This window comes from Ornithorhynchus anatinus, chromosome 4, assembly GCF_004115215.2.
Source record: "Ornithorhynchus anatinus isolate Pmale09 chromosome 4, mOrnAna1.pri.v4, whole genome shotgun sequence".
In the NCBI taxonomy this organism is placed as follows: domain Eukaryota; kingdom Metazoa; phylum Chordata; class Mammalia; order Monotremata; family Ornithorhynchidae; genus Ornithorhynchus; species Ornithorhynchus anatinus.
In genome coordinates, this window is record NC_041731.1 from 42706605 (window position 1) to 42733008 (window position 26404).

The window sequence follows — 26404 nt, forward strand, 5'->3', positions numbered from 1 at the left end:
TCCTTTATCATTAATTTCTTCTGGAGGAGTGGGTGAGGGACTTTGGATGTTATTGTCATTATCCTTTACTCCTCTCTCTCATTCAACCCACATATTCAATCCAGATCACTAAATCCTGTTGGTTCCACCTGCACATCACTAAAATCTGCCTTTTCCTCTCCATCCAAACTGCTACCATGTTAATCCAATCACTTATCCTATCTCCCTTTGATAACTCTATCAGCCTCCTTGCTGACCTCCCTGCCTCCTGTCTCTCCCCACTCCAATCCAAACTTCACTTTGCTGCCTGGATCATTTTTCTACAAAAACATTCAGGCCAAGTTCCCTCACTCGTCAAGAAACTCCAGTGATTGCCCATCCACCTCTGCATCAAACAGAAATTCCTCACCATTGGTTTTAAAGCACTCCAACACCTTGCCCACACCTACCTCACCTCACTACTCTCCTATTACAACCCAGCCAGCACACTTTGTTCCTCTAAATCCTAACATTTTCATTGTACCTGCATCTCATCTATCTCATTGCTCACCTCTAACCCACATCTTGCCTCTGGTCTGGAACGCCCTCCCTCTTCATATCTGACAGACAATTACTCTCCCCAACTTCAAAACCTTAGTGAAGGCATATTTCCCCCAAGAGGCCTTCCCTGACTAAGCCCTCCTTTAGTTTTCTCCCATTCCCTTCTATGACAGGGTGAGGTGTTGCTCTGTTTATTCATGTCCCCTCCCATCCCCACAGCACTTATGTACATATATGTCATTTATTTATCTATATTAATGGCTGTCTCCCCTTTTAGACTGTAAGCTCACTGTGGGCAGGGAATGTGTTTATTGTTTATTGTTGTATTATACTCTCCCAAATGCTTGGTTCAGTGCTCTGCACTCAGCAAGTGTTCAGTAAATACAATTGACTGACTGGCTGACTGACTCCTCTACAAACACTTTTTTTCTCTGACATTAAGGAATCTCCCTCTGTGAACATGCTGGAATCACGCCCATATATAACACACTTGCTGGAATCTCTCATGCAGAAACCTGCCCGCAGCAAACTGTCCTGAGTTGCAGGGTTATTTATCATGTTAAACTGAAGACAGAACTTCATTGTTAGCCCCAGCAGCCTGGAACTGGTGAGAGAGGACAGAACTTTATGGAAAGGCGCCCCTCCTGTCACTGGGGAGATGCTCTTTGCTCTTTCTGTAGCATTAGATGTAGCCCTGTTTATCTCACTTAATCACGGGGGCCTTTGGGCAAGGTCTGGGGATGGGTGGTTTTCTGGAAGAAATTTTCCAATTTACAGGGAATTTGAAATCTTTTAGGGCTTATCAGATTTTGGATGATCAAGGTGGTTTGTGGCATGCACATAGGTGATCACTAGGAAATAATAAAAATAATAATTGTGGTATTGTTAAAAGCTGATTATATGCCAAACACTGTACTAAGCATTGGAGCAGATGCAATGTAATCAGATTGAACACAGTCCCTGTACCACTTGTCACAGTCTCAGGGGGAGAGAGAACAGATATTTAATCCCCATTTTACATATGAGGGAACTGAGACAGAGAAGTTAAGTGATTTGCCAAAGATCACACAGCTGACAAGTAATGGAGCTGGGATTAAAACCCAGGTCCTCTGTCTCCAAGTTCTGTGCTGTTTTCAGTAGGTAATGTTTAGAAGATGGGAGATGGCTCCCAGAAACTGCATGTTAATATTACAGGGCTTGATTCTGATACTCTTCTGAGTGAAGGCTGAGAGGATTAGATTGCCATAGCTAATCGTATGCAGATTTTAAATGCAAGTGAGTAGACTATTTTTCTCCGCCCCCACCAGGGCCACCGAATATCAAGATGTTGCTCCATCTCCTTGGACTGGACTGAAGGCACTCAGCACTTTTGAGCGGGAAGAATGTCTAGGGACAGTGGGTTGTCCATCTGCTTTTGCAACAAACAAAAAGCCTTCACCATTGGCTTTAAAGCACTCAATCACCTTGCTCCCTCCTACCTCACCTCACTACTCTCCTACTACAACCCACCCCACACACTTTGCTCCTCTAATGCTAATTTTCTCAATATCTATCAATTTGGTCTATCTGGCCACCGACCTCTCTCCCATCTGCCTGTCTCTGGCCTGGAATGCCCTCCCTCTTCATCTCTGACAGAATTACTCTCCTCTGCTTCAAAATCTTGTTGAAGGCACATCTCCTCCAAGAGGCCTTCCCTGACTAAGCCCTCCTTTCATCTTCTCCCACTCCCTTCTGTGTCACCCTGTCTTGCTCCTTTTACTCATTCCCTCCCAGCCCCATAGCACTTATGTACGTATCTGTAATTTATTCATATTTATTTATATTTGTCTCCCCCTCTAAACTGCAAGCTCATTGTGGGCAGCCACCCAGGAACTACCTGGAAGATTTTGGAGTCCACATTTTGACTTCTAATGAGTCAGCCATGGTCCACCTTCCTTCTTACCCCACCTGCCCACTGATATCTTTTAGACTATTTTATTTCAAGATTTCTAAAATCTGTGATGTTTACCACAGGCTGAAGCAAAAAAGATCTTAGTAGGCTCTTCTAATGGCACTGGAATGCCCTTCTATAAATATTAAGCCCAGATTTGGAGTTTTTCTCCCTCAAATAGGGCGTTTTGGCCTCTTTGCTCTAAAACTCTTCATATTGACATTTCAGAGAACATTTCTTGAATTTTGCAATTTAGCAAAATTATCACCCCTTTTTGGTTGCATTGTGGATGTGGCCTCCTTCAAGCATATCCTTAGCCACTGAAATACCACCAAGGGGGTTAACTAAGAGAGCAATCAGGGAATTTTGGCCTGATTTCAGGCTTCTTTGGTAATTAAGAACAATAATTGCACTGTTTACTCACCTGCCAATTCTCTGCTACTGTGGATGTATAAACGGATGTATAAACTAGGATAGATCCATACTCATCCAGTGATTCACCTAGAGGACCCTTAAGTTCCCCTCTTGTCTTAGCTATCCAGAGCAATCACACTGAGTTGTTATTCATTCATATTGGTAAACTTCCTTGCAATACCAATAAAATGGAATAAGTCACTCTGGAGATAAGGTGGGACCAGTACAGGTGTCCAACCTGGTTATCTTGTATCTACTCCAGCATTTAGAACAGTGTTTGACATATAGTAAGTGCTTAGCAAATACCATTAAAACCACCACCCCCAAAACCAACACTGGTTTATTTCCCCAAGTTAAATCCAGTCAGAAAATGACAGAGTAAAAGAATTAGAGTCCTGAAAAGATCCCAAGAGATCTGGTTCAGGTCCCTCTCCCCAGAATGGTGGACGGCTCAGGTGCTCTGAACGAAACAGTCAGGTGAACCTAAAGAAAGGGCCGTCTCAGAGAAACCCTCAATTTTATCTGCTAATGAGTCATTTGGTTTCTGCAGGCTCAGGCTCCTCTCAATATGGAACCCACAGTGTTTACTAGGTATTAAATGGATGGTTTCACTGCCTGGTGTGAGAGGGGTGTAACTGGGATTTTATTGAATTAGCCCCGAAGGTATATGTGCTGAGTAGGTGGATATCCCCTGATTGACAAAAAGCTGGCAGTGGACTCTCTTAAGGATGAGTGGCCTGGGTAAATACAAAGTATGACTCATAGTGTACATGAGCGGTAGCCACTGGGTCCTGCTCAGAGGGCTGGCCTCATTTATTTAGTTTTACTGTCCCTGGGCAACATCAATAGTTGGCTTGTTAGTCACGTCCAAGAGGATTTTTAATTATCAAGAGTATAAAATGCCTGAATGCCAATCAGGTCCAGTTTACCTATTCAGCAGGGCTGCTGGAAAGAGAATTCAGCCAGTTTATTCATTTGATTGTATTTACTGAGCTCTTACTATGTGCAGGGCACTGTACTAAGCACTTGGAAAGTACAATACAGCAATAAAGAGAGAAAATCCCTGCCCACAACGGGTTTACAGTCTAGAGGACAGGCTTACAGTCTAGCAGGGTGCCCCCCTCTCTCAGCAGTGGTAGGTGAGTCCCCATGATGTCTTTGGGATTGAGGTGTTGGTAGGCGATCGGCACGACTGGCACCATCGGGGCTGCAGGCAGCAATGGGGACAATGGCAGGGCCCGGGGCTGTGAGGGATGTGTGGTGGAATGATGGAGCTGGGTCAGGTAGAACGTTGGGTGAGACTGTGGCCCCTGACTCCTGCGGGGTGGTAATTTGTGGGAAGGGGCATCGCCAGAGGACCGATAGATTGTTTTACAGAGTATCTTTTATGTATAGCGCATTGAACTAGTCATGATCATTATAGCAGTATTTGTTAAGCGCTTACTGTGTGCCAGGCACCATACTAAGAGCTGTGGTGGATACCAGCATATTGGATTGGACACAGTCTCTCTTTCCCATGTGGGGCTCATGGTGTCAATCCCCATTTTACAGATGAGGTAACCGAGGCACAGAGAACTCTAGTGACTTGCCCAAGACCACACAGCAGACAAGTGGTAGAGCTGAGATTGGAACCCAGGACTTTCTAACTCCCAGACCCATGCTCTATTCACTAAGCCATGCTGCTCAGAAAGTACAGTAGAGTTAAAAGATGTCATCTCTGCCCTGAAGAAGCTTACAGACTAACAGGGAGTCTGACACAATGCAATTTACAGAGAGGAAGAAGAGAACAGAAAGATAGATGTGTCGAAAGAGTTGAAGCTTAAATAATAAAGCATGTAAAATGAATATGTATAAAAGTGCTGCGGCTTGTTGTGAGTACAGCAGTACGGAAATGGCACACTGCGCTGAAGTGGGAATTGGGAGGATATGACTAAGAGAGAACAAAGGTGTAATAAGAAAAGTCTCCTGGAGGAGTTGGGATTTCAGGAGGGCTTCGAATGGAACCAGGAAACAGCCCAGCAAATATGATGGTAATTGCACTCTTTTCTAGTTTATCTATATTGATTTATTTTAGATAATAATAATAATAATATTTATTGAGTGCTTACTGTGTGTCAAGTGCTGGGGTAGATACAAGATAACAGGGTCCCACAGTCTAAGTAGAAAGTAGAACAGATATTGAATCCCCATTTTGCAGATGAGAGAACTGAGACACAGAGAAGTTAAGTGACTTGCCCAAGTGGCAGAGTGGAATTAGAACCCAGGTCCTCTGACTCCCAGATCTGTGCTGTCTTCACTAGGCCACATTGCTTACTTTGCTTGGCACAAAGTGACCACTTAACATATTATTGTTATTATTATATCCACAAGGATCCTGCCCCATTTACCCATCTCTACCTCTGACTACCCAAAACTCTGGCACTCTTATCTGCCTTCCTATTTTTACCCTGCAGAGTACCTCAGATACAGGCATGGGCTCACAACCCTTGCATGGATTGTTCTTGGGAAGAATGAGGGGTTTCTGTGAAAAGACAGAGGGTTTCAGATCCAACTCTGTATACTAGAACCATAAGAAAGGCTGTTTGTTCTCAGTTTTTCCATCATACTTTTAGACACAGTCCCTGGTCCACATGGGGCATACAGTCTCAGAGGGAAGGAGAACAAGGATTGAATCCCAATTTTACAGATGAGGAAACCGAGGCCCCAAGAAGTTAAGGGGTTGCCCCAGGTTACATGGCAGGAAATGGCAAAGTTGGTATTAAAACCTGGGTTGCCTGACTCTCCGTCCTGTGCTTTTTTCACTAAATCATGCTGCTTCTTTAGATTTGCAAAATGGTAAAAGTGTGGGAACAGAGAGAAAAATAACTTTGATCCACATCCTCTGAAACAGATTTTATAGCACGGGAGTGATATGTTAGCTGGATAATAATAATAACAGCAACAACAACAATAATAACAATAGGGGTATATGTTAGGCATCTACCTTATGCTGAGCACTGTGCTAAGCACCGTGGTAAGTTATAATACAATCAGATCAGACAATCTCTGGTCCATATGGGACTCACAGAAAGGCAGGAACAACAATCAATGTCTACCACTTTTGTTATATTGTACTCTCTCAAGCATTTAGTACAGTGCTTTGCACACAATAAACGCTCAATAAATACAATTAATTGATTCAGGAACAACAATCAATGTTTACCACCTCTGTTATATTGTAATAATAATAATAATAATAATGTTGGTATTTGTTAAGCGCTTACTATGTGCAGAGCACTGTTCTAAGCGCTGGGGGAGATATAGGGTAATCAGATTGTCCCACGTGAGGCTCACAGTTAATCCCCATTTTACAGATGAGGTAACTGAGGCACAGATATTGTACTCTCCCAAGCATTTAATACAGTGCTTCACACATGGTAAGTGCTCAATAAACACAACTGGTTGATTGATTGAATGCTTACTGTGTGCAGAGCACTCTACTAAGCACTTGGGAAATCCCTACTTAAAACTCACCTCCTCCAAGAGGCCTTCCCAGACTGAGCTCCCCCCTTTGTCCCTCTGCTCCCTCTACCCCCCCTTCACCTCTCCACAGCTAAACCCTCTTCACCCCCCTTTCCCTCTCCTCCTCCCCCTCTCCCGTCCCTCCCCCTCAGCACTGTACTCATCCGCTCGACTGTATATATCTTTATCACCCTATTTATTTTGTTTATTTTGTTTAATGAGATGTACATCACCCTGATTCTATTTAGTTGCCATTGTTTTTATGAGATGTTCTTTCCCTTGACTCTATTTATTGCCATTGTCTTTGTCTGCCTGTCTCCCCCGATTAGACCGTAAGCCCATCAAAGGGCAGGGACTGTCTCTATCTGTTGCCGACACGTTCATTCCAAGTGCTTAGTACAGTGCTCTGCACATAGTAAGCACTCAATAAATACTATTGAATGAAATGAAAATACTATTGAATGAATAAGGTAGGACAGAGTTGGTAGACATGTTCCCTGCTTACAGGGAGGTTATGGTCTAGAGGGAAAACATGAGGATAATTGGCAGATGGTGATATGTGTCCTCCCCAAATTGTAATCTTCCTCAGTGCAAAAGCCAAAAATAGAAATGTCTCTGTCTTTTACCAGGGAGGAGGATAAACTACTGGAATCTCTATGTGTCTAATTGGTTCCTAAAGGGAGAATACCCTGCACAGCAGGCTGCAGAGGTTCTGCCAACCATTCATGCTGACTGAAATGGAGGCAGCTCAATCAACTCTCCTCTAAAGCATGGGTTGTGTCTTTCAGAGAATCCCGCACTTAAGAAAATCCACAGTACAGCACAAACACCCCGACTAACATTACATATGTGCCCACAATTGTTTCTTCTGCTATTGCAGCACTTTGTCAGAAGGACATTTCCTAATTTCCTAGCACTGTTCTATCACACCCATAGAGCAAAAGCACTCATAATGGACAGACTGCACATAGATTCATGAAGGTCAGTAATGCATATGGCATAGTGGGTAGAACCCGGTCCTGGGAGTCAGAAGGTCATGGGTTCTAATCTTGGCCCTACCACTTGTCTGCTGCGTGGCCTTGGGCAAGTCACTTCACATCTCTGGGCCTCAGTTACCTCATCTGTAAAATTGGGGTTGAGACCGTGAGCCCGACATGGGACAGGGACTGTGTCCAACCCAATTTGCTTGTATCCACCCTGGCGCTTAGTACAGTACGTGGCGTGTAAGTGCTTAACAAATACCATAGTTATTCTTATGTGGCTTACATTTTCACCATCAGTGAGCCCTACGTGGAACAACCTGATTATCCTGTATCTGCCCCAGTGCTTAGAACAGTGCTTGGCACATAGTAAGCGCTTAACAAATACCAACATTATTATTATTATTAAATGGTCGAAGTTCCTTATTTTGAAAGACGATCTCTTCTACCAGATTGGGCAAATTCCTGGCTGATTTCAGCCCTCCACTGCCCGTTTCCCCATCCGGTGAGGAAGGGGAGACATCTTACTGCTGTTCTGGCAGAAAGGAAGATGGGCTTCCGGGACCAAAAAGCCACCCCACGTCCCGTTTCCTGATACTGCATTGCTCCCTGTAAATTGAACCTGCCGCCACTGGGATTTCCTAGATTTAGTGATTTTTCTGGTTTCTATATGCTGTGGTGACTCCTCTATAGTTTAGTAGTTTTTTCTCCTTTTTGAGTATAAGGTCCTTTTTGGAACCTTGTCACACTGTTCTTCTGTTCCTCCCAGTAAGCCACAATAAATCAATAAATGCTGCTACTACAACAATTATTACAGCTACTGCCAAGACGACAACGACGGCGACGACTACTACTACTACTACTAATGGTATTTGTTAAGCACTTATTATGTGCCAGGCCCTGTTCTAAGTGCTAGGGTGGACACAGGCTAATGGGCTTAGACACAGTCCTGTCCCACATGAGGCTCACGGTCTCAATCCCCATTTTACAGATGAGACAACTGAGGCAGAGAGAAGTGAAGTGACTTGCTCAAGGTCACACAACAGACAAGTGGTGGAGCCAGGAATAAAACCCATGACGTTCTGACTCGCAGGCCCGTGCTCTATCCACTATGCTATACTGCTTCCCAACTTCTACTTGTTTAGCAATCACTCTGGATGGCCAGGATTTGTTTCTGTTTTTCTTCCTCACCTTAGTTGGGAAGCAGCGTGGCTCAGTGGAAAGAGCCTGGGCTTTGGAGTCAGAGGTCATGGGCTCGACTCCCGGCTTTGCCACTTGTCAGCTGTGTGACTGTGGGCAAGTCACTTAACTTCTCTGTGCCTCAGTTACTTCATCTGTAAAATGGGGATTAACTGTGAGCCTCACGTGGGACAACCTGATTATCCTGTATCTACCGCAGCGCTTAGAACAGTGCTCTGCACATAGTAAGCACTTAACAAATACCAACATTATTATTAGTAGTTCGGTGGAAGCAGGGAACTTCCATCCCCAACAGGTAATTTCCCCTCACACCCTTGCCCGGTTCCTTCGACAAGTCCAGAATTGATTTTCCCTGTCTTCTGTTTCCCTGAAATGTATTTGCAGAGACCTCTTAGTGGTGCATTCCCCAAAATAAGCATTGATTTTTTTTAAAAAAGGAAGAGTCGATTAATCTTAAAAAAAAATAGGAATCAACATGGCAGCTTTTAGGAAGGGTACTATCCAGCAAGCTGTGAAAGCACAATAGTGTGATCCCATTTCAAAAATCAAAAAGATGAGTGGGAATGTACACTGCAGGCAGGGTGGAAGCAGGAAGGAGAGTGGAAGGGTAGTCTTGTCTTGGCTTATGCCGACGAGTCGTCTTGGACCCATAGCGACACAATGGACACATCTCTCCCAGAATGCCCCACCTCCACCTACCATCATTCTGGTACTGGATCCATAGAGTTCTCTTGGTAAAAATACGGAAGTGGTTTACCACCGCCTTTTTCCATGCAGTAAATTTGACACTTCGGCCTTAATTCTCTCCCATGCCACTGCTGCCCAGCGCAGGTGAGTTTTGACTTACAGCAGTTTGCCTTCCATTTGCTAGCCACTGCCCAAGCTAGGAATGGAATGGATATGCCTCTGCCTGACTCTCCTGCCGTAGTCAAGATGGGTAGATCCTGGGAACTCTCCAGATGTGACCCTGAGAGGAGAAGAGTAGTAGGGGTTCTAAATTCATGGGCAAATGGCTATTTCCAAGTCTGCCTTATCATCAAAATGGTGATTTTCTTGTGCAGTGAAGAAGCCATAAGTTGGTCCCTTTGACATGATGGAGAACACTCAGTATCAGGTAATGGGAATTTTTTTTTCCGCCCTCGGGACTCTTGCTACAGGAGTTATATAGGTAGGAAAACATCAGCTGGATTCTTTTTTTAAAAAATGAGGGTGAAGGTCCATCTTTTTGGATCTTTTTGGATCGGAGGGTCTCTGTCTGTCTTTGTCACAGTCACAACCTTCCTTCCCTCCACTTCTCCTGGGAACGTCTGTGTGCTTACCCAGAATAGCTCTCCAGGCAGAGCCGGTGTCTATTTAGAAGTGCGTCCCACTAGACTATTTATAACCCCAATCTGATAAAGCTGTAATAGGGAAGGGAGAAGAGAGGCCAGCCAGTAGCTTCTCAGGGCAGGCGGGGTTGGGGAGGTTCAAGGAAGAGCTTAACTGGAGCACAGTCCTGCACTCCATCAAGACGTCAAGGGAATCGAGGAGAGATTCTGCATAGGCGGAAAACTGAGTGGAGATGGAGGAAGTGGATATGAAGGATGCTGATTGGGTGAGTTGACTGGGAGAAGCCCTGGCGTGGGGTGGGAACTGACGGTGTGGGCAGATCCACATACTGACTGGCTTAGAGGTCTCGGGATTTGTAATGAAGCTTCCCCTGCCCTGCTAGCACTCTTCCTGAGGTTCAATAAATCAATCAATTATTCAGTGGTATTTATTGAGTGCAAGCTGCGTGTGGAGTGCTGTAATAATAATAATAATGTTGGTATTTGTTAAGCACTTACTATGTGCAGAGCACTGTTCTAAGCGCTGGGGTAGATACAGGGTAATCAGGTTGTCCCACGTGAGGCTCACAGTCTTAATCCCCATTTTACAGATGAGGTAACTGAGGCACAGAGAAGTTAAGTGACTTGCCCACAGTCACACAGCTGCCAAGTGGCAGAGCCGGGATTCGAACCCATATGACCGCTGACTCTCAAGCCCGTGCTCTTTCCACTGAGTTACGCTGCTTCTCTACTTAGTTCTTGCGAGAGTACCATGTTACAGAGTTGGTAGACATGTTGCCTTCCTGTTCTGAGAAGCAGCATGGCTCTGCCACTGGTCAGCGGCACATAGTAAGTGCTTAACAAATACCAGCAACAACAAAAAAGGAGCACGGTCCTGGGAAGAGGGTTTGGGTTCTAATCCCAGCTCCACCACTGGTCTGCTATGTGACTTTGGGCAAGTCACTTCACTTCTCTGGGCCTTAGTTCCCTTATCTGCAAAACAGGGGATAAGATTGTGAGCCTTAAGTGGGATAGGGACTGTATCCAGCCAGATTATTTTGTATCTACCCCAGTGTTTAGTTCAGTACCTGGCACGTAATAAGTGCTTAACAAATACCACAATTTTATTAATATTACTATTGCTATTATTATTATTAATAATAATGGCAATGATGATTATAGTACTTATTAAATGCTTACTATGTGCCAAGCACTGTTCAAAGCACTGGGATAGATACAAGGTAATCAGTTCCTGTCCCAGATAGGGCTCACACTCTTAATCCCCATTTTACAGATGAAGTAACTGAGTCACAGAGAAGTTAAGTGACTTTTCCAAGGTAACACAGCAGACGTGGTGGAGCTGGGATTAGAAGTTTACACATTCCCTTTCCTGTCCCCATTCTTGGGTCTGACCACATACTTACTGCCTTCCTAAGTATTATAGGTTTAGTTTGCAACACTCAGTTTGGGCAGGGGAATCCCAGGACATGTGAGCTGGCTCTCAGTGGGAAGGAGATTTCTCTTTATTACTTTTGGATTTTGATACTTGTGCCTCCACAGTGTTGAGGGTTGGGGAGAGCATGGCCTAGAGAAATGACAGTTACCTTTTCCCCTCCCTTTTCTACTTTTTGCTGGTTGTGCTGGCCAGTGCCCCAAACCAGCGAGCAGAGGGAAAGAGGAGGAGGACGGAAAGTGGCTGAACCCCAAGCTGGACCTGCAGTACTTGGGTACTCAAGACTAGGCTGCATTTATGAGCCAGAACAAAAAGCAGAGATACATGTAGATTCTGAGTCGCAGAATGACTGATCCTTGGATATCCAGAGAGGCAGGGTGAAAAAAAGGAAACAATTCTCCATAGAAGCTGTGGATTTTGGCAACAAGAGGCACTTCTGGGCCCCTGGCCAGTTCATGGTACGGGCCAGTTGGCTGCTTGGTAGACCATCATCTGGAACCAATCAATGGTATTTATTGAGTGCTTACTAGGTACAGAGCACCTCGAGATTTTCCCCACTTAGATGGTGAAATAGTAATGCTCCCCAGGCACCCAACACATGGGGATTGAAAGCCTGAATGAACCTGAAGGGTGTTTTGGATTGGAATGATTTTTATTTTGTAGTTTCAGACAACCGAGGACTGACTTAAAGGGGAATTACAACATCAGGGAAACCTGTCATTCTTTGTTGGAAAAAAGGTCTGGATTAACAGGCTCCTCGGGGTCAGACTTATAGTTCACAGCTCCCTTGGTTCCCATTCTCACCCCCCACAAGGACAATTACAGAACACTCACTGGGATGCAGAGGTTGGCATGAGGCCCTGTAGGGAGGGATCACAAGCAGCCAAAAAAGAAGTCTAGACTCAATCAGTGAATCAGTCATATTCACTGAATGCTTATTGTGTGCAGAACACTGGACTAAGTGCTTGGGAGAGTATAATATAATGGAGTTGGCATTCATTCAATTGTAGTTATTGAGCACTTACTGTGTACAAAGCACTTAATTATGGTATTTGTTAATCACTCTGTGCAAGCTACTGTACTAAGTGCTGGGGTGGGTACAAGCAAATGGGGTTGGACACTGTCCCTGTCTCATATGGGGCTCACAATCTCAATCCCCATTTTCAGATGAGGTAACTGAGGCACAGAGAAGTGCCCATGATTACACAGCAGACAAGTGGCGGAGTTGGAATTAGAACCCATGACCTTCTGACTCCCAGGCCTGGGCTCTATCCACTACTCCATGTTGCTTCCCAGGTACGCATTTTCCCCTCTGACAGGGGGCTTACAGAGTGTGGACAGAGTTTACAGTCTATAGGTTCCTGCCCTCAAGGAGGTAGCAGTCTAATGAGGGAGTTAGGATAGACACAACCATATCTACATATCCACAGATACTGTGGTGGGTCCTGAGGGGAGGAGCACAGGGGGAGGAGACATAATCCCTGCCAGAAAGGGGATGAGATTCTGATGGGAGAGACAGGACATGCCCACATCCATGCACACACACACACAGACTACTTTGTGTTGGGGGAGAGAGAGAGAGAGGAAGACACAGTCTGTACTCTCCCATTAAGCCCATATTTATTCCCCCATTTATCTTTCCATTCTCTCTTCCTTCTATCTGTAAATTAGTTTGCGACTGGTCTCCCCTTAGATTGTAATCTCCTTGAGTGCTGAGTTTATATCTTTTACCTTAAGATGGGAAGGGGAAGCAGCGTGGCTCAGTGGAAAGAGCCTGGGCTTTGGAGTCAGAGGTCATGGGTTGGACTCCCGGCTCTGCCACTTGTCAGCTGTGTGACTGTGGGCTGGGCAAGTCACTTAACTTCTCTGTGCCTCAGTTACTTCATCTGTAAAATGGGGATTAACTGTGAGTCTCACGTGGGACAACCTGATTATCCTGTATCTACCGCAGCGCTTAGAACAGTGCTCTGCACATAGTAAGCGCTTAACAAATACCAATGTTAAAAGGAGCCTGACATTTGTTATCAGCAAGGCAGCTGGGTTTTTAATATCCAGTGGGTGGGTTCACAGGAAATTTTGAAGAAAAGACTCCCCCAGAGTTTTGTGAAGTCTGATTATTGTGAAGCTGGGCTGGTCTGTGTGCTCTAATAAGACATTAAGGGCAGGGGATTAATTACTTGCTGGCATTCATTCAAGAGGCAGTACAGCTGGATACTAAGAGATTCTTTTAAACCTGACCAGTAGGTGATTATAAGACATTTTGGATTTATAGAAGCTTTTGCAGAAAAACTCGAAAGGTTTTCCAAGCAGGTAGCAATCCCCCAGATGATCACATTCCCAGTCCCTAAGGAGATTTGGAGGAGAAAAAATTGATAAATAATGAGGGGAATGAATCCTGGTTTGTGTAGAAGAGAAAGGGGAGGGGAGTATATGGCCTGGGAGTCAGATCATCTGGTTTTAAACCTTTGCCACTTACCTACTGTGTGACGAGATGTTCTTCCCCTTGACGCTGTTTAGTGCCATTGTTCTTGTCTGTCCGTCTCCCCGGATTAGACTGTAAGCCCGTCAAACAGCAGGGACTGTCTCTATCTGTTGCCGACTTGTTCATCCCAAGCGCTTAGTACAGTGCTCTGCACATAGTAAGCGCTCAATAAATACTATTGAATGAATGAATGAATGAACTTGGAAAAGTCACTTGACGCAACTGTACCTGTTTCCTCATCTGTAAAACAGGGATACAATATATGTTCTCCCTCCTACTAAAACTGTGAGGCCCATGTGGGACAGGGACTGTATCTAACCTGCTTATCTTGTATGTACTCCAGCACTTAGTACAGTGCTTGGCACATAATAAGCAATCTGTCCTGGGTGGGGAAATGCTTCTTTCAAGACCTCAGCACCAGACTGTTTTGGTGGAAGATGTGGAGGGGAAGGGCCAGGGTATGGGGGATGGTTGGGTGACCATTCGTCCGAGGGCGAAGCTTTGGGCTCCTACTCTTTCTTTCCACCAGGTAAATGACCAGCAGGGTTAGGTGCCCGCCAGCTGCAGCACTCTGCCCAACCCACCTTGCTCCTGAGACTTGCAACAATAACATAACAATTATAGTACTTGTTAAGTGCTTACTACGTGCCAATCACCATTCTAAGCGCTGGGGTAAATACAAATTCTTACATTCTTTCAGTTGCATTTATTGAGCACTTACTGTGTACAGAGCACTCTACTGAGCACTTGGGAGAGTACAATATAACAATAAACAAACATATTCCCTGCCCACAATGAGCATACAGCCTAGATAGACAATCATATAAGTAAATAAATTACAGATATGTACATAAGTGCTATTGGGCTGGGAGGGGCGGTAAATAAAGGAAGCAAGTCAGGGTGACAGAAGGGAGTGGGAGAAGAGGAAAGGAGGGTTTAGTCAGGGAAGGCCTCTTGAAGGAGATGTGTCTTCAATAAGGCCTTGAATTAGGGGAGAGTAATTGTGGGATTTGAGGAGGGTGGGCATTTCAGGCCAGAGGCAGGATGTGAGTAAGGGATTGGCAGCAAGATAAAGATCAAATTAATCATGGTGGACACGGTCCCTGTCCTACATGGGGCTCACACTCTTAATCCCCATTTTACAGATGAGGTACCTGAGGCCCGGAGAAGTTAAGCACCATGCCCAAGGTCACACAGCAGACATATGGCAGAGCCGGAATTAAAACTCAGGTCCTTCTGACTTCAAGGCCCATGCTCTATCCACTATGCCACGATTCTTCCCTCTAAAGATAGGAATGACTGTCCAAGCAGAGTTCTTTTTCTGGCTGCAGAGAAGCCTCAGTTCCCCGAGTTGGTCCACATGGGAAGCTGCAAAACTGCTTTCTTTCGTGCAGAAGTGCGAGGGGCTCAGGGTGCATTTCTTGTCCCCATCAGGAGCCGGAGGCTCAAGAGACCAACACTGGGGTCATTTGCTTCCCACCTCACTCTTCCTAATCCACCACCCCTCTTGTGATCAAGTTCCCGGCTAGAAATGTCCAGTGCTACTCCTGGAATTTCACTGGTCACTTTAGAAATCTGCAGGGCAGCAGTAGCCCCAGATGGGACCCTGAAATCCATGTCGACTTGTGAATCTAAACTGACTGCTGCTTTGTTCCTCTGAGTCCCGCTGCCTTTTCCCCATTCAGCAGATCCAGCTAATCCTCTTAAAGGCGCGGACACCCAAAAGGTGGGGCTGGGTTTTCCTAGGAAGATATACTTCCCTAAACCACCTAAGCTCCTAACATTCCTCCTTGTGGGTTTTTTTAATAGGTTTAATTTTCTCTGCTGAAAGATTTCTTCGCTACCCTGGCAGGCGAGGAGCAAGAAAAATTGGTTAACTCTTTCCTGTGACTTCTTTCGAGAAGCAGCGTGGCGCAGTGGAAAGAGCACGGGCTTTGGAGTCAGGGCTCATGAGTTTGAATCCCAGCTCTGCCACTTGTCAGCTGTGTGACTGTGGGCAAGTCACTTAACTTCTCTGTGCCTCAGTTCCTTCATCTGTAAAATGGGGATTAAGACTGTGAGCCCCACGTGGGACAACCTGATTCCCCTGTGTTTACCCCAGCGCTTAGAACAGTGCTCTGCACATAGTAAGTGCTTAACAAATACCAACATTATTATTATTATATTCTCCCAAACACATAGACCAATGCTTTGCACACACGCCCTGTTTCCAATTTATTGTCCATTTGCAGATTATTTTCTCGCCTCAACATGATTCCCGTGAACAGAGCGATTTAATTTCCCCAAGTTGGTTTCTATCTATAATAATAATAATTAATAATAAGTGTTCCAGTGGGAAGCAGTAGGGTCTGGATAAAGCACGGGCCTGGGAGTCAGAAGACCTGAGTTCTTATCCCATCTCTGCCCCTTGCCTGCTGCAAGACCTTAGGCAAGTCACTTCATTTCTCCGTGCTTCAGCTTCTTCAACTGTAAAATGGGGATTCAATACCTATTTTCCCTCCTACTTACACAGTGAGCCCCATGTGGGACAAGGACTGTGTCCCACCTGATTAACTTGCATTTACCCCAGCATTTAGAACCGTGCTTGACAAATGATGGTTACAAATGATAATGTAATACAAATGATACAAATGATACAAATGATACAAATGGATACAAATGATAATGCTTGACAAATGATAAAAACTTGAGAAGCAGCGTGGCTCAGTGGAAAGAGCACGGGCTTTGGAGTCAGGGCTCATGAGTTCGAATCCCAGCTCTGCCACTTGTCAGCTGTGTGACTGTGGGCAAGTCACTTAACTTCTCTGTGCCTCAGTTCCCTCATCTGTAAAATGGGGATTAAGACTGTGAGCCCCAAGTGGGACAACCTGATTCCCCTGTGTCTACCCCAGCGCTTAGAACAGTGCTCGGCACATAGTAAGCGCTTAACAAATACCAACATTATTAAATGATAAATGCTTAACAAATACCATAAAAAAAGAAAGTGTGATCTTTAAGTGCTTACTAAGTGCCAAGCATTCTGCTAGTTTGTGGCAGGGCAGAAACTCTAGCTCAGTTGATGAATTGGTAGTAGAGAATTGAGAAGTAGCATGTTCTGATAGAAAAAGCACAGGCCTGAGAATTGGAGGACCTGGGTTCTAATCCCAGCTCTGCTAATTACTTCCTGTGTGACTTTGGGCAAGTCACTTAACTTCTCTGTGCTTCAGTTACCTCATCTGTAAAATGGGGATCAAAACCTCCTCCCTCCAATTTAAATTGTGAGCCCCTTGTGGGACAGGGACTGTGTCCAAACTTGTATCCACCCCAGTGCTTAGAACAGTGCTTGACACATAATAAGCACTTGTTCTAAGTGCTTGGAAGCTTACAGTAGATGTAAAGAGACACGATACCAGCCCAAAAGGAAGTTAGAACTTGTCACCGTCCCCACAGCTTCTTGGACACACACATTATGAAGACATAATGGGCCTCAGTTTCAACTTTGGCTACCATTGTACAGGCCGTAAGAGGGAGCCAGTGCCCCAGCCCTGTCACCCTTCACCCTGGGAACATTGGCCCCAGGGATTAACTTCCATAAAGACCTAAGGGGTAGACGCCCAAGCAGGGGGTTGGGGGTTGGTAGTGTGGGTTGGACCATGTGTGACTTGAATGACAGACGCAATAGACAGCTTCTGAGTTAAATTATTCATTCAATTCATTGAATAGTATTTATTGAGCGCTTACTTATTGAGCACTTACTCTGTGCAGAGCACTTTACTAAGTACTTATAATAATAATAATGGTATTTGTTAAGTGCTTACTATGTGCCGAGCACTGCTGTAAGCGCTGGAGTAAATGCCCTCCCTCCTCACCTCCGCCAGGCTAATTCTCTTCCCCTCTTCAAAACCCTACTTAAAACTCACCTCCTCCAAGAGGCCTTCCCAGACTGAGCTCCCCTTCTTCCTCTACTCCCTCTACCGCCCCCCCTTCACCTCTCCGCAGCTTAACCCTCTTTTGCCCCCATCTCCCTCTGCTCCTCCCCCTCTCCCTTCCCATCCCCTCAGCACTGTACTCGTCTGCTCAACTGTATATATTTACATTACCCTATTTATTTTGTTAATGAAATGTACATCGCCTTGATTCTATTTAGTTGCCATTGTTTTTACGAGATGTTCTTCCCCTTGACTCTATTTATTGCCATTGTTTTTGTCTGTCCGTCTCCCCCGATTAGACCGTAAGCCCGTCAAACGGCAGGGACTGTCTCTATCTGTTGCCGACTTGTTCATTCCAAGCGCTTAGTACAGTGCTCTGCACATAGTAAGTGCTCAATAAGTACTATTGAATGAATGAATGAAAGGTTGTCCCACGTGGGGCTTACAGCCTTCATCCCCATTTACAGATGAGATAACTGAGGCACAGAGAAGTGAGGTGAGTTACCCAAAGTCACAGAGCTGATAAGTGGCAGAGCAGGAATTAGAACCCATGACCTAACTAACTCACAAACCCGTACGCTTTCCACTAAGCCAAATTAACACAACAGCCTCCTTGCTGACTGCCCTGCTGCTGCCCAGATCATTTGTCTTCAGTGTCATTCTACACACATCTTCTCGCCCCTCAAAAGCTTCCAATGGTTGCCATTCCTCTTCCCATAAGTCCAGAATTCCTGACCATCAACTTCAAGGCATTCCATCAGTTCCTTCCCACCTACTTATCCACTATTTTCCTCCACTAAATCCCCAGCTTGCACTCTCCAGTCCTTTTAAGCAAGCAAGTCACTGTGCCTCATTCTCATCCCCCTTGTCACTGACCTCTTTCTCATGCCTTCCTTCCTGCCTGAAACTCCCCAGTCATGTCCAACAGATTACTGCCCTTCCCTTAAAACTTATTAATTATTGAAATTATTAATGATAATAATGATGGTATTTGTTAAACATTTACTTTGTGTGCCAAGCACTATTTTAAGCACTGTGATAGAAAGAAGATGAGAAACAGCATGGCTCAGTGGAAAGAGTCAGAGGTCATGGGTTCTAAGACCTGCTCCACCACTTGTCAGCCATGTGACTTTGGACAAGTCACTTAACTTCTCTGTACCTCAGTTACCTCATCTGTAAAATGGGGATTAAGACTGTTAGCCCCATGTGGGACAACCTGATTACTTTGGATCTACCCCAGCGCTTAGAACAGTGCTTGGCACATAGTAGTCGCTTAATAAATATCATTATTATTATTATTATTATCAACAGGTTGGACACAGTCTCTGTCCCACATGGGGCTCACAGTCTTAATTCTGATTTTACAGATGAGGTAACTGAAATTTGAAATTTCAGTTTGAAATTGAAATGGAAACTGATTTTGAAATCACATCTCTTCCAGGGGCCTTCCCTGCTTATTTTCTAATATACTTATTTTATAGGTTTTTTTTAAAAAATATATTTGTTAAGCATTTACTATGTGTCAGCATTGAACACTGTTAAGCATTGAGGTAGATACAAGCTAATCAGATTGGCAACAGTCCATGTTTCCACATGGGGCTCACATTCTTAATCCCCATTTGACAGATGAGGTAAATGAGGCACAGAGAAGTTGTTACTTGCCCAAGGACACAGAACAGACAAGTGGCAGAGTCAGAATTGGAATCCATGTCCTTCTGACTCCAAGGCTCACGCCTATCCACTAAGCCATACTGCTTATATCTTTATATCTCACAACTTTATATCTTTGCCTCTTTGGAACGTTTAAGTGCTCTTAAGTTCTCCTGCCTCTGCGCCCTCAAACTGCAGTGATGTACATATTTTTCTATTGCATTATTTCCTCCTACCGGTAATTGATTTTATTGTCCTATACCTGGCTAGATTGTAATATCCTTAATGGGAGGGGATTAGGTCATATCTAGCTATCTAACTACTGTCCCATGCCCTTAGTACAATGTTCTTCACCTCTAGTTGTTTGAGCTTCATGAAACGGGAAGCATCTGGTGTGTGAAAGTAGAAGTAGTTTAAAGGTAGTTGGGGAGAGAAAGGGAAGGAGATGTTGTGCGTGTGTGTATGCTGTTTCTGTTTCTTAAAAGTCAAATTAAATTTGCCTTGAAAACGCCTGGTTTTTCATGTCCTAGAATCCTTCTGTTTCTGCAGCCAGAGTCGGCTTTGACACATCGAGCGGTTTCTTTTTTCTCTCAGGCTGGATTTGGGCCTAAAGGGAAAGTCAGAAGGAACTAAGCAAATAATTCACGGTTTTTGCATCTCTGACTCTTTGGGAGCAGGGAACGTGTTTACCAACTCTGTTATATTGTACTCTCCCAAGCCTTTAGGACAGTGATCTGCACATAGTCAGCGCTCAATAAATAGATTGTGATTGTCTCTGCTTCTCTCGCTCCTTCTGCCTGCTCCCCTCTCTGTGTGCCTGTCTCTCCTTCTTTTCCCGTTCCTCCTCTCTCCCACTTTTCCTCAGTTTTTCTTCCCCCTCTGCTGGACATTACCGGTAAGTGATGTCTGCTGAAAGCCCCCATATAGTCCATCCCAAACAAAGGAAGTCATTGAAATGCGTAAATCCTGATCCTTGAGTGAGCCTTGGAGGAAAGGAGAAGCTGGGCTTAAGGAGGAAAGCAATCTGTTTATAAACACAGATGATTAGCTATCAGGCTGACTGAACAGCTGAAGTTCTGCTGTTTTCCCTCAGAGGTAACCTTTAAGCTTAAACTTTTGATTTGGGATTTTAGTTTACAGATGGCCTGTGTAGCATTCTGGCCCTGAGAAAATTTGTCCCGTGACACCGAGGCCTGGGGCGGCAGCATTAATAATAATAATTCCACATGCTGAGAACCGGTTTGAAAATGTCCGGGGTTGAGCCCGCTTTAGAGGACGGAGCCCAGAACTAGATGTTTTTTTGTGCCGGGCCCATTTTCCCTGGGAAATTGGATCCCTTTCATCTTCCGGCATGGGTTAGTTATCAGTGGGAGGTGGTGGGATCCTACTGGGGCTGTTTCCGATGGAGATCCCACTGGGAATTTCCCCAGCCACAGGGCTGGTTAGGCCTGCCTGTCCTGGAGACTGATTGTGTGTGTGTGTGTGTGTGTGTGTTTGTCCCAGGAGACCGACGATATATGTGTATGTGTGTGTGTGTGTGTGTCTCAGGAGACAGATGGTGTGTTTGTGTGCATCGTGTCTTTCCCAGGATATGGACTGCAATTTCTGTGTGTGTGTGTCTGCCCCAGGAGTTGGATGATGATGATGTGTGTGTGAGTGTGTTTGCATCTGTGTTCCAGGAGACATATGGCATGTGTTTGTGTGTGTCTTGTCTATCCCAGGATATGGAATGCGATTGTGTGTGTGTTCCCGTGTGTTTGTGTGTCTCTGTGTCTCCTGTTTGTTCCAGGATACAACTTCGAGTGTGTGCGTGTGTCCTTCTTAACATCAGATGCACAGGGAACGTCAGGCTTCACAGGGTTAAACAGTCAAATTATCTTCCTTAACCAGAAATATTTGCAAAGCAAACCATGGAACTAACAAAACCCAGGGTCTTTTGATCCGAGCTCCCTCCCAGACACTCCGCCTGCTGGTAGACATTTTACTGTTGGAACTTCCCTCCGAGTCATGCTTGTGAGGGCCCTCTCCCCACATATTTCATTTCTCTTTTTTTAAGTGCTTCCTCTGTTCCAAGCACTCTATGTGCTAAGCACAGGGGCAGTTGCAAGAGCATCAGGTTGGACAAAGAGTAAAAGGGAAAACATTTATTCTGCCTTCCTAATGGTGAGCTTTATTCTCCCTGTGATAACAATAATATGCTTGGAGTCAGTAACGTATCGCCATCTTCGACCTTAGGTTCTGAACTTTTCTTTCCTGAAAAGTTAGCAGTCCAGTCTAAAACAGAAGTGAGACCGACTGAATGAACCCCTCCTATTCAGTTACCCTGAATTTAGGAAGTCTCACCCTAGCTATACACATCAGTAATGATGGTACTAGTTAAGTGCTTACTATGTGCCAGGCACTGTACTAAACGCTGGGTTGTATACATGCAAATCGAGTTGGACACAGTCTCAATTCCCATTTTGCAGATGAGGAAATTGAGACACAGAGAAGTGAAGTGACTTGCCCAAGGTCACATGGCAGTAAAGTGTCAGAGCTGGCATAATGGCTATTCCTGGAATGAGGCAGAATATTTGCTTCATGTAACAGCAGCTGCAAAGACATTATGTCTCCTTCAGACAATTGTATTATTGCTCTCCTACATTATTTACTATCATTGAGCAGCTACAGGATGCCCAAGCTGGCCCTACTAAGTGCCAGCCACTTCGGCCATAAACGGGTCCCACATTAAAAAAACAAAACAAAAAAACCTTAGGGGGCATTTTACAATGTGCTACACTGCCTGCCCTAGTGGGAACACGACTGGTAGGGGCGAGAATGTGAATGGAGCTGCCCGAGCCACTAATACTATCATCAGTTCCTCTACATAGGTTCTTGGTCCTGAAGTTCCCCGGGGGAGGCAGACTGAATCGTGATATTTCTGATTCCCTGCCACACCTATGTGGGACCTACTCTCCCCTCCTTGCCCCACCATCCCCATCCCCATCCCATAGGGTCTGTTGATCACTAAACAGAGCCCTGTTGAATCAGCACAGTCAGCTAGTTCTCCTCCCGACAGCCTCTGGTTTTCCCTGCCAGAGTCTCTCTGCCTTTTTTAAAAAATTTAGTAGTATTTTCTAAGCATTTACCATGTGCCAGGCACTGTATTAAACACTGGGGTAGATAGAAGCAAATCAGGTTGGACACAGCCCATGTCCCGCTGGGACTCATAGTCTTAATCTCCATTTTACAGCAGAGGTAACTGAGGTACAGAGAAGTTCAGTGACTTGCCCAAAGTCACACAGCAGACAAGTGGCAGAGCCTGGATTAGAACTCGGGTGCTTTGACTCCCAGGTCTGTGCTCTGTCCAATAGGCTTTTCCCACCCAGCTCTCCCTCTCTGGGCCAGCATATTCTACTCTTGGGTCCCTTTCAGCAAGGAGTTTCAGACCTTATATCTGCCAAAAACCCAAGCCTGCAGTGGCTCAGAGATATTTATCGAAAGGACAAACTCAAGAGTTCTTTTTTTTCCCTTTCTCTCTCTCTGTCTTTTTTTATTTTGACTTTTCCTTTCAATCTGAATGGTTTCTTTTGTGTTTCCCAAGAGGGGGTGGAGACCTGGCCTCAGGCCTGTAACACTGCCATAGACCAGTCATGCTCCTCAACTGCACTTGGAAAACACTGATGTTTCCTCCTTTCAGGTCACTGAGGCTTCTTCTACCCTAATGGAAGCTCTGGCCCCAGGAAGGGAAAAAACAGCAAATGCACCACTAAGCAAGGCCGAGCACTTCTTTTCATTCGCTAGCAAAGCCAGGGGCTTCCAGGGAAGATCATTAAGAAACATTGTGAACCAGTGGAAATAGGCAAAGCTTCATAATTAAGTGTCCAAGTGCAAGGCATCCGGTTTGGGAATTGGGAAGAAGGATTATTTCACGCTCTAGGAGAAATCCGCCCCGCTCCTTGTTTTTGTAAGTGTGTTTTTCACTGGGGTCTGGCCCCAGTATTGCTTGCTCGCCCAAAGGCCAGAGGTCTGGCAGCCCGAGCCGCTCACCCCCACGCCCCTGGCCTGCCCCAGCCGGGCCCAATCAGGGTGAAGCTCTACAAATGTTGTTGTGTGCTCTTCCTGGCCCTGTCTGGGTCAAATCCCCGAGGTAGAGGCCTGAGAGCAGTGTGTGCTGACCCAGAGAGGGAAAGTTGGGTGGGGAGAGTGGATGGGGGGAAAGAGGGAAGAGACTCTGGCAGGGGAAGAGTGGAGGCTGTTGGGAGGAGAGCTGGCTGCCTGCGCTGATTGAACAAGGCCCTAATTAGCGACCGACAGGTCCTTAAGGGGAGAAGTGGGTTATGTTCCACATAGGTGTGGCAGGAAATCAGAAATAAAGAAATGAAAACAAGCAACTTTTGGCTGGAGGTTGAGAAAAAGTATTAATATGATCAGCTAGAAAAACAAAGTGTTAGCAGAGCCAACTGAGAAATAATAAAAATAATGATAATAATCATACCTTGGATCATGTGGCCCCTTTCAGGAAGCAAGTGCAAAATTTTTTCACACATATCTTGTTTACCTTTGCAACATACTTGTGGGTCAAGGAAGGATTTTTTCTTCCCAGTATTTAGATGGGAAAGCTGAGGGCCGGAGAGCTTCGGAGGATTTCCCGAGTTCACAGAGTGAGGCAGTGTTTGGTGCTATTCTGTGAAGGTAGATTGCCCTCTCTTTGTGCAACCAAGGTGGAAAGGATGACAGAAGAGTTCCCCAGGCATGCTGAGAAATTCACTGTTGGTGGAGGAATCTGCTTCCTTTGGGCCAGCTGTTCCTTTCTGAACAGCAGGCAGGGAGGCAAGAGCAGAAGACGAGTGGGTAAAGTTGGCAGAGCCTTTCTAGGTGGAGGAATGGAGTTCCCATTGGACCCCTTTCCCTGCTGCACTGAGAGTTTTAGTTTTCAGCTCTGATGGGGCAGCAGTGCTTTGTGACTGCAGCCAGCAGGGTTCCTGTCCTGTAAATGGGCTTTATGAGCAGGGGCCAGGGGAGAAGGATGCAAGGAGGGTGGTCCCAACCCCTCTTTCCCCGGCAGAAGAAGGTGATGGCTGTTGCAGGCCCTCAGTGGGGTTCTGGTTGCGAGTCTCCAGCTAGGAGTGAACTCTGCAGCTGCCGAGCCTGGCTGGTCTTGCCGGGTAGTCGTGCTGTGGAGGGAACTGGTTCTGACTCACCCCACTCCGCCCGGCCCCCAGGGACCAACCACACTGGCTTGGGAAAAGAGGAAGGCGGGGTTTCCATACCCAGGCATTCATAATGTGGGAAACGCCCCCCTCCTGCACCCTCTTGAGGCCAAATCCATTTCTCCTCCTCAGAGGAGGAGGCTCTCTGCTTCCCACCTCACTCCTCCTCCCTCTCCATGCTTAGCCAGTCCACTTTCCTGGCTCTGCTCCTGGGGAAGCAGCGGCCGGTGGGTGAGAAGTCAGCAAGAGCGAGGACTGGTTGTGATTTTGGGGCCTTGACTGTCTCCCTCTGCTGCCCAGGCCCAGAGCTCGGTCACAGTAGGTTGCTGGGCCCTGGCCCCCGAAGGCCCCCAAGGGGCAGACTGAGCCCAGGAGAGCCAGTGAAAACCAGAGGAATTTCCTCACTCCAAGGTAGATAACCAAGTTCCTCACCTCCCAGCCTCTCCTTCCCTCCTACAGCCAGGTCTGAGATCCTGGCCTTACCGCAGGCTTTACCACCCACTTTGTGAGTCAGTGCTTTTATCTTGAGGGAAGTTTCCCAGCCACGAGGACATCTTACCTCCAGCTGACTGCGGGTGATGCCCCTGTAAGCTGACAGGGCCTTCCGATAGGGACACTTTGATTTGGCATTTGGAGCATGGCAGACTTCATCTGTGATTCATTTATTCTCTGGGCCGCAGGGCTTCCTGGACACATCTCTGCAGTTTGTGCTCTGGCTGCTAGCGATGCTTCTCTTGCACGAAGTGTGCTAATTCGACGCTATTGCTCAAGAGGAGTCCCTTTCCCAAACAACAGGGGCCCAAAACGAATCTAACGTTGGCCAGCTAGGAGCCTCCAAGTACCGTGGAATTAATGCCACCGGGCTTCGTCCCATTCTAGCCGACCCAGGGCCGGGCTGGGCCAGTGGTCTCCTTTGGGGCTTTTCAGAGAGGCAGCCGGCTTTTTCCATTACCGGAAGAGGTGGGTCTCCCCAGCCCCACTAGCAATTGCCCGGAGAGACTCACACAACACCTCCCACCAGCTCCAGATGCAGCTGGAGCTGAGGGGTCGGCATTCGGTTTTCCAACTCCCAGGGTCCGAATGACAGAGCGGGCCAGGCTCAGCTCCAGGCCGCAGAGCCGTCCTCTTTCTTTGCGGAGTCTCGAACACCTGCACCCTCTCTCCCACCCACTCCGGCCTGTCCCTTGGCCCCGCTCTCCTCCAGGTGTGGATGAGTCCGTGGGGCGGGTGAGGGCGTCTCCCCATCTGATGGTGGCCTGATTGTATCAAGTCCATTTAGCCCCAAGAGATGCCTCTCCCTCTTCCAAGTACACAGGCTCTACTGGGATGGGTTTCTGGCTTCTCCTGCAGAATGATTTGTTTTATTTTCCATACAATGTCTTTGTCTTCACCTCCCGCTCCCATGTTAGGTCTTGTGCTTGGGAAAGCCTGTTGGGGATAAGACCGATGACGAGATGCTGTCCAGACAAGGTGATGGTGTTAGAAGGAGCTCACGTGAGCCAAAGGCAGGCTTCCAGTGGGCTGGGCCACTCTCAGCGGCCTTATTTAATGGAGCGACCCAGCTGACTTGACAGGGAGAGAGAGTGTCACGGAAGGAACGGATCTGCCCTCCTCTCCTCTCCTCCCTCGGACGGCTCTCGAACTTGCCGAGCTGTGCCGCCCGGGCTCGGGGAGACGTAGTCTGTTGTAAAAATGGCTCTCAAATTCCAGGGAGCTGGAGGGTATGGTTACCTTCTCCTCACAGTGCTCTGCCCTGTGATGCTGAGGGTCAGCCTCGTAAATGCCCTGTCCTTTGAAGACCTTGGCTATCTGGTTACAGCAGCTGTGGCTCTTTCAGCTGCGGTAAGTGGTGGACGCTCTTGTTACAC

General features: G+C 46.2%; 1 protein-coding gene across 5 annotated transcripts in view; it reads left to right on the top strand.

Moving 5' to 3' along the window:
* GSN (gelsolin) overlaps nucleotides 1-26404 on the top strand; it is a 64198-nt gene that overhangs the window by 14929 nt on the left and 22865 nt on the right. The window contains exon 1 of one of the 5 annotated variants that reach the window (XM_029062961.2): nucleotides 10039-10138. The exons of 1 other annotated variant lie outside the window; for it this stretch is intronic. In XM_029062961.2, coding sequence (XP_028918794.1) covers nucleotides 10106-10138 — 33 coding nt within the window. In that variant the 5' untranslated portion in view covers nucleotides 10039-10105. Of the gene's footprint in view, nucleotides 1-10038; nucleotides 10139-20327; nucleotides 20440-26114; nucleotides 26379-26404 lie in introns of those variants that run through there. 3 more of the 5 variants (XM_029062962.2, XM_029062963.2, XM_029062960.2) reach the window with 3 other exon arrangements.